Source organism: Cynara cardunculus, assembly GCF_001531365.2.
Source record: "Cynara cardunculus var. scolymus isolate 2C chromosome LG 6, CcrdV1, whole genome shotgun sequence".
NCBI classification, from domain to species: domain Eukaryota; kingdom Viridiplantae; phylum Streptophyta; class Magnoliopsida; order Asterales; family Asteraceae; genus Cynara; species Cynara cardunculus.
This window is the reverse complement of record NC_037533.1, coordinates 761925-770563: the sequence shown is the minus strand read 5'-3', so window position 1 is coordinate 770563 and position 8639 is coordinate 761925. Positions and strand designations below refer to the sequence as shown.

General features: G+C 36.6%; 1 protein-coding gene across 4 annotated transcripts; it reads left to right on the top strand.

Annotated features, from left to right (window-relative positions):
* The first annotated feature begins 621 nt into the window (after positions 1-621).
* LOC112514568 (mechanosensitive ion channel protein 2, chloroplastic-like) lies at positions 622-8169 on the top strand. Of its 4 annotated transcripts, none has more exons than XM_025121107.1 (14): positions 622-723; positions 1889-1968; positions 2122-2181; positions 2743-2897; positions 3305-3428; positions 3503-3600; positions 3681-3794; positions 4112-4172; positions 4468-4617; positions 4745-4855; positions 5465-5632; positions 5815-5928; positions 6161-6217; positions 7166-8169. In XM_025121107.1, the coding sequence occupies exons 2-14, from the start codon at positions 1891-1893 to the stop codon at positions 7859-7861; spliced, it is 1986 nt and encodes a 661-aa protein (XP_024976875.1). In that variant the 5' UTR covers positions 622-723; positions 1889-1890; the 3' UTR covers positions 7862-8169. The 4 variants fall into 4 exon arrangements, with proteins under 4 accessions (XP_024976875.1, XP_024976873.1, XP_024976876.1 ...); XM_025121105.1 differs by having other exon boundaries at positions 1822-1968; XM_025121108.1 differs by having other exon boundaries at positions 1822-1988.
* The last annotated feature ends 470 nt before the right edge of the window (positions 8170-8639 follow it).

Here is an 8639-nt window from a genome sequence, read left to right as displayed (position 1 = left end):
CAAAATATTATTTTTATACGATTTATATATTTTTATTAATTTATGTAATTAATTATACATTGATAATAAAAAATAATGTAGAAAATAAAAATAAAAAATAGAAGCTACATAAACATTTTTATTTTGGTGTCATTTCAATTGTTTTGACGAAACTTTTTAATGATATATTTTGTTATAAAAAATAATTATTTTATTATAATTTACATAAATTTATCAAAATATATAAACAACTTATTACAAATAAATTAGACATTTTACTTGTTCTATTTAATCAAATTATGTTTTATCAAATACTGAATAATTGTACTGTACCAATGTTTGCTTGTATAGACGCAAAAAGGATATCCACGTTTTCAGAACCGGGTCTCCGGGTCGGGCTATATCCACCCAAACGCCGACCAATTTCTGCACGTTTTATTTAAACGTATTAATTTTAGCATCATTTGTGTGGCCAATTTTCCGCGACTCAGTGAAGCAAGATAAAAAAAGCACATACAGCGCATGTTAGCTACTACCGTCGTCTTCCTTTCTGCCACGTCACCCGAAGCATATACGCATTTATCCATATTCAGTAGTCCTCTTTGTTTCCTCAACGGCGCAAGTTATTGGAAAAATCTACTCTCCTCGAACTTCCACCGTCAAAAAGTCCGCCGGAAAACCTTCTCATATACACTTAATTCGTCGAAATCTCTCTCAGATCTCTGTTGTATAGTTCGTGATCAGGTATTCAGGTTAATTATTGGTTCGATTTGATGCATTCATTGATTCATGTTCAAAATGATCGTTTTTAGTTGTTATCTATAGTTTACAGAATATTTGGATGTATTGATTGCCTAAATTCTTTAATTATTTCTCGTTTGGTAAACTGGTTATAGTTATTGATTAATGTATTGTGCCATGTAATATTTTGTAACAATTTTTGATGCTCTAGTTTTGGTTTTTCCCCTTCTTGTGTGTGTGTAGATTGTTAATTATTGATAGTTACATGTATGCGTATTCTTTTTCCTGTTTTGCTTGTGGATTGATTTATGTAGCTCTTTGTTTGGCTTTTCATAGTGGGTGTTGGTGCTTGGTAATGGCATCTGGAAATATATACTGTGATTTGCTTAGTCACTGTGAACGTGTTCCTTCTCATGATACTTCATACCTTAAGAAGGAAGAGCCAAGATCTCAATTTTGAATGCTGAATGGTTACTCTCCATTCTTCAACTTGAAAATGGAAACTGTTAACTTTTAGTTTGCTCATGGATTGAGTTTTGTAGCATTTTGTTTGGCTTTTCGAAGTATGACTGGTTGTTTGGTGGTTATATCTGGAACTATGTATATCGATTTGTTTAGACACTATTACCATGGTTGTTGCTGATCTGCCCTTGGTTTTTGGTAAAAGGCTAAATGCTATCACTCTTGGACACTTTAAGAAAAATTGCCTTTAGTTTCAGGCTTCTAATTGTTTATTTTGCTTAAACAAGTATTATACATTAAGTAATGTCGGCGAGAAATTTTACAATATATCCACTGCATCCAAAAAGTACTAGGTGTGACAATTCATGAAGTTAGAGTACTCAGCTTTCTGAAAGTTGAATGTGCACTTGATAGGAAGATTTTTTCAAACAAACCCATGTTGTACCTACTAATAGACATGTGTGATTCAGTGTTCCATTAGGATCAGGGGTTTGGTCCAGGTTCAGTTTGGTACAAGTATGTTACATTAAAGAATTCAGTTCCTATGCTTACTTGTTGGCAGCTTTGGCACTTATTTGATATATTCAGAACCTATATTTGAAACTTTAGTGCCATTTTGCTAACTTCTGCTTAGCGCAGGATCCAAGTCTACATTACGTCTTAAGTTCTGAAAATATTGCATCTTTTTTGTCTACAATCTCCTCAGTAATGGCTACAACTGGTTCTTTGCTGTTTTCCCGGGAACTGGGGATCAATAGAAGTACTGTATATGGCAGCCAACCTAAGGTGCACGGTTTTATACATAGGTTATTGCTTATCTTTTTCTCATAACTAATTAACTGATAGCCTAAGATAAATAACAAACTAGAGAACTTCAAATACGTTTCACATACTTCACTTTTTATCTGTTATATAATTCTTTTTCTAAAACCTTTCCAGGGAAAGAGATATAAGGGACACACACATATTTTTGCAGGCAGTCTTTCATCCAATACCTCGGTATGTTTCTAAGAGATTGCTTGTTTTTGTCTTATGCTGTATATCACTTAGCATTGGTAACATTTGGTGGATCCTTGACCTCTTGTATGTGTGAACATGTGATACAATCCATGTGTGACTTGCATTTGCGTTAATATTCTCTAGATAAATTGTTTCCCCGTAACATAACAAACACAACAATGTCGTTTTCCGAATATCACAAAGTAACTGCAATGTTGTCTTTTGTGGTAGAGTTTCCAAACATGAAATGACCTATAGACCAAAATAATGACCAAAAAGGCCCTTTCATGTTTGGAACCTTGTAGACCAAATTAAGGTTTAGAGAGTGATTTTGAGGAACCTTATAGACCAAAGTAAGGTTCCTCAAAACTCAAAAGTTTCATTGTTGAAGGGCATTTCAAATATATGCCAAATAGTCAAACACTTACGTTAAAGTATGTGGACATTTATTTTGGGGTGGAGGAAGTACTTATGCATATGCCATTAATAACCCTTCAGATCTACTTCTGAAATTTACTATAAATGGTGTTAGGATCATGATTATGTCTGTTGCATCTGCAGCTACAAGAGGCTTGGAGTGTACATCTTTTGACCATACGGGAATCTATAAAACCAGTGCCAAGTAGGTGTAACATTTTAGTTTGTCGATCTCTTTTCACACCAAATGGAGGAAACCAGATTCCTATCTTAAAAACAGCTGCTACAGTATTGACAAGGTGGTTTTCCCCTTTTATGTGTCATCTCTAATTCTTAACTGTTTTCATTTCCCTTTATTTTATCTTTTTAGGGTTATGCAGCAAAATTACTATCTAATTATGGGTTCCATAAATAGAACCTGCTAGGTGTTTTCATTTCCCTTTATGTGTTTGCATCTCTAATTCTTAACAATATGAAGTCTTCAATGAATTCATGTTTTAGACTGTAGGTATTTGTTTAATAATTGCACATTTTTTTCCTTCCCTTTTTCCTTCTATTTTTCTTTTATTGAACTAGGTGTTTGAGTGAAATGAATGAGTGATCCAGTTAATGATATCATGTTTTTTATGCTTCCTTTCCCTGATTCTGGTTGATGAATGCGATTCTCTCTGCTGTTATTATTAAATGTATAACTTGTTTGCTGCAGGTCTTATGAAGCTTTTCATGGCCGGTCTCTTGTAGTGCAACTGATTCCAGCTGTTGGAATTATTGCTTTTGCTGCATGGGGTCTTGGACCTTTAATGCGTGTGTGCAGGATCCTTTTTCTGCAAGTACGTTTATAGATCAGATTTGGTCTTATGATCTTAAGTGTCTAATTGCCTGACCCCATAATTACTTTATACAGAAAAGTGATAATAGTTGGAACAAGAGTAAAGAACAACAGGTGATGACATCTTATATTCAGCCTTTGTTGCTATGGGGAGGTGCTGTAATTATATGCAGGTGAAAGTAGCATCTTTGGAGAACTTGTATGTAGCTATGATATTACTAGATCTTTTTATAACAGTAACTGATCTTCACAGAGTACTGGACCCAGTTATTCTACCTTCTGCACCAAGTCAAGCTGTCAAGCAACGGCTTCTGAATTTTGTACGTTCATTATCTACAGTATTGGCGTTTGCGTACTGCTTATCGAGGTAATAACCTACCTATCTTGGGGTTTTCTCTTATTGATCAATGATTTCTAGACTTCTTTTTCTTAGAATGATTTATTTTCTTCGCCTCTTGGGTCACAAGTAGGCCGTTCTTTACCGCTGTGTGTGTGTGATGCTGGTTGCAACTTGTAAGCTATGCTCCCTTTTATAAAACATGACTTATTGGGTCATTACTCACCTTAATAGGCCTCTTTGCTGGAAGTCAGCATGTTGAATAATTTATCCAATTGTTTGGATATGGTTTATGACTTCCATCTCATTGTTTGATGTTTAGACAATGCCATATTTTGTTTTGGCAGCTTGATACAGCAAACACAAAAATTCTTTGCGGAGAAAAAAGATCCTGGCGATGCAAGAACTGTATGTCTCCATGACTCTAGTATATCCAAATTCTTTGGAATTGCTTGATACCAACACTATGCAAGAACTATGAATATACATATGAAAGTATTGTTATACCATACGAACCAGGGGAATCTTGTTTTGCATTCTAATATAAGTTTATGAATTTAACTGGAAAAGATAAGCTATTGTGGTCTCAGAATAACTCATCTCACAAGTATGGTGTAGCATAGTTTTTTTTGCTGCTTTTATTCTGACAGGTTATGAAATTGCTGTTAAGCTTCTATTTTCCTTTTTATCTTTTTGTCTACAGATGGGTTATGAATTTGCTGGAAAAGCTGTTTATTCTGCAGTGTGGGTTGCATCTGTTTCATTATTCATGGAGTTGCTGGGGTTCTCTACTCAGAAGTGGGTCACAGCTGGAGGGCTTGGTACTGTATTGCTAACGCTTGCAGGCCGTGAGGTAGAACCTCGTTCCTTTTGCAGACTTCTTTTGCCTACTACACTACAATGACTAATTGACTATGTTGTTTAGCTATTTCAGACTCTTTTGTTGCTATTAGTGGTTATTTAATGTAATTTTCTTGTAGATATTTACAAATTTCCTTTCAAGCGTAATGATCCATGCAACAAGGCCGTTCGTACTAAATGAATGGATTCAAACAAAAATTGAGGGGTACGAAGTCTCTGGTACAGTTGAGGTATGTATTTTCTGTATAAACTTATAAAAATAAACCAAGGATTTGTTGCCATCCATGCATGCTTGTACATCCTTTCGCTCATTTCTTCCGTCTTACATGTCTTCATAGTCCTGGTATCATAATATTAGAGGAGAAATAAACAGCAATCTTTTTGAAAAAGTGAAGTGTTTAAGATAGCTCACACACATGTATATTTCCTGGCGGTTCTCTCTCCACCATCTAGTCAAGCCATGTTTGGCCGGCGTTTAGTTAGCCATAAGCTAGATTTTTGAACAGCTACTTAAAGTGATGTTTTAATAAGCTCCAGGGTCTTTTTTCCATTTTTTTCCCAATTAATCTTTCATCATGTCCTTTTAGGTCATTTTACATTGCCATCTAGCTTATCAACTAGGTTTCACCAAACATGACTAGTTTATCAGCTAACTTATTAGCCAACAGCTAGTTTTTCGGCTATTATCAGCCAACAACTAGCTTATCAGTTAGTTTGCCAAACATAGCACTAGTTAGAAGGCTGCTGACTTTAACTAACCTGATAATTACAACTGTGCAATACTTGGTGTACCTACCTTTTTCTGTCAGTGATCTTGTTCACATCTTTTGTTGCTTCAGCATGTGGGTTGGTGGTCCCCAACAATCATAAGAGGTGATGATCGTGAAGCTGTTCACATCCCAAACCATAAATTCACAGTGAATGTGGTGAGAAATCTGAGCCAAAAAACTCATTGGCGCATCAAGACTCACCTTGCTATCAGCCACTTGGATGTCAACAAAATTAATGTGAGTAGTATTCTTATGGTGACTATATTAACATGTGGGATTTGGTTGGGTTTGTTTCATTTTATAAACCTATGGTTTCCATATGTATTTACTTGGTTCGTTTGGGTTGGTTTGTTGCAGTATGCTTGGTTGAACTGTTTCATGCATTTACTCTAAATTATTGGCTTATGTTTTGGGCGCAGAATATTGTGGCTGATATGCGCAAGGTTTTGGCCAAAAATCCTCAAGTGGAGCAGCAAAAGCTGCATAGGCGAGTGTTCCTGGACAATGTTGACCCTGAAAATCAGGCTCTTTTGGTAAGTAGTTTTTAAATAAAAATGGAAGGCTTTTTGTTTTACACCATCTACCTCTTTTGTATGTTCATTATCAGGCTGAAAATTAGTCTTTGTAGTTTTTGTTTGACCCTGAAAATCAGGCTCTTTTGTACGTTCGTTATCTACAGTACTGGTGTTACATTTATTTCTGATGCAAGGATATAAATGATTAGTTGCTAATATTATATTCTATGTCCTTGTTTTTGTTCGACAGATTATGGTTTCTTGCTTTGTGAAAACATCACATTTTGAAGAATATCTTGGTGTGAAGGTTAGAGTTCTTTGCTTTCTTATTAAATCAAATTATAACAAACCAACCTGGTATATCCCACCCTAAGGTAGGGTCTTGAGGTAGGATGTACACAAACCTTACCTCTGTCTAAGGGCCTGTTTATTAGCAGCTTAATGAGCTTAATGGGACTCATAGATTATTCAGTCAGCTATGCATGACTCTTTGGTAGTGGCTCAATGATATAGAGTAGCTTATCTAGTAAGCTTCTAGAGGGGAGCTTTATGCAGAAACCAAGTTTTTTTTTCAAACCTGCCTTCCCAATTAAAGAACATGCTCATTCCATCTATGAAAAACCCTCCAAAACAAAAACCTTCCCAATTTATACAGACAAATTAATCTACACACACAACTTTATCCATATAGAACTTAATGGAAAACCAACCAAACAGCCCCTAAGCTGTTTCCAAAATGACCCCCCGACTTGCATAAAAGGTAAGTAAAACAAATAGAAAGCACAATTGAAAGCCATATAACTAGTCCCATTTTGGTGCGACGATAGACCGGGACTGAACGGGACTGATTAGGACAAAAATGCATTTTTTTTGTTCCACCAAAATTGGTGAAACAAAAATCAACCAGATGGGACAAAATTGATAAATTATTAAACTGCCCATGTCAAATTAATATCCTAAAACCTTGTTTACCTCACTCTCCCCCATCCGGTCCTGTTATAAAGAACGTATAGATCTTACCTAGCTAAAAAGCACGTGCAACACATCAAAGAGACTCCCTATCCCTATCAGAAGATACTGTGAACCTATCTGAAGACTCTCCACCCTCCCCCACCCCTGCCTAACCACCCTCCCCCATCTACACAGTCCTACAAGCGATCAGCTACCCTACCCCATCTGTAGTTCTTTGCTTTGTGATAACCTCATTTTTTTGCTGTTGGCATTCTTGATGTACTTGTGTTCAATCTAAAAACAGGAAGCTATATTGTTGGATCTCCTGAGAGTAATCAGCCATCACCGGGCTCGTCTTGCCACACCCATTCGTACAGTGCAGAGAATCTACCGTGATGCTGATATTGATGACGTTCCACTTTCTGATATATTCACTCGTAACCGAGCAGCTGCTAACCGTCCGTTCCTACTGATAGAGCCTTCTTATAAGATCAACGGAGATGATAAAACTAACCCTTCATCTCGACCCGTTAGTAACCCTGAAGAGAAAGATGCTAAGGTCATAACAACTTCAGACCCCACACTAGATCCTAGTCCAAAGCCAACTTCCGAACTCAAGACGTCGAATGTCGGACCCACTACCTCGGTTCGCAACAACTCAGCAGCAAACCCAGATGGAGAAACATCGTCATCATCATCATCACCATCACCATCATCGAGTAGTAATACAAAGCAGGAGGGAGAGAAGCCGGTTACTCCACGATCATCTGCATTGGATGATAACATCGTATTAGGTGTGGCTTTAGAGGGTTCAAAACGGATGCTTCCCATCGAGGACGAAATGGGACCCACATCCTCACCGACCCCCTCGGAGGCAAAGGAAATGGCTAGCTGCTTAAACGGAAGTGGTGGGCCGACTGCGACTAGCGGCAAAGACCAAAAAGACGATCAGGCTTCTTTAGGCCCCGGCACCACTTCAAGCGAACAAGAAAAGAGGTAACGTTTGGTGTCGTAGAGACCCGACAAAGCTGGTTTTTAGTAGGCTTGCATCATTACGATGTATTTATCTCGCAGTTTGTAGGAGCTGGGAGTTTGTCACATTGTGTAAATTATCGGTTAGTTTTTTGTTCCTACCGTATCGTCTCAGCGATAGGATGGGTGGAGGTCCCGAGTTTGAACTGGGTCCCACCACCACCTGCTATCGGCGCACAATGATAACCGTGGGACCGGTACGGTAAGGTCAAGTATTTATACCCTTTGTGTGGTGGTCAATTGATAGGAATTGGATATAAATCTTGATTGGAATGATACGCATACATACGTACACAGAATGGGAAATTTCAACTAACAGGCTTTTATAAGTTTTTAATATATGGTTTAATTTAAGGTTTATTGCATATAATGAGAGTATTTGAAGCCTGATTTATTATGAATAAAAACACATTACAACTTTTTATATACTTTTAGATTTATTTTGTTAAAAGTTTACATCCTCTATCAGATAATGTGTATTAATATGATTGATGGATAAAAATGCAATATAATTGATCGGGACCGTAGATCCTTATCCATTTTAGATTATGTATTTTGGTCATGCAAAATAATGTGTGTCCATTTTAAGGACTAATTTTGTCTATTTTTGTAATTGGGTTTTCAAATTCTCTTACAAATTGGAGTATTTACATAAACAATTTAGTAAAGGTAAGATATAAGAGGTCGTTTACTAAACGTTTATCCGAGTAAGTGCTTATCAAGTCACATTTATTTTATTGGATGCA

Bases quoted from the DNA above. Each gene is read 5' to 3' on its own strand.
- LOC112514568 (XM_025121107.1), top strand. From the start codon at position 1,891: ATGGCTACAACTGGTTCTTTGCTGTTTTCCCGGGAACTGGGGATCAAT. The intron at 1,969-2,121 runs GTGCACGGTTTT...AAACCTTTCCAG, and splicing joins TATATGGCAGCCAACCTAAG to GGAAAGAGATATAAGGGACA. The intron at 3,601-3,680 runs GTGAAAGTAGCA...TGATCTTCACAG, and splicing joins GGTGCTGTAATTATATGCAG to AGTACTGGACCCAGTTATTC.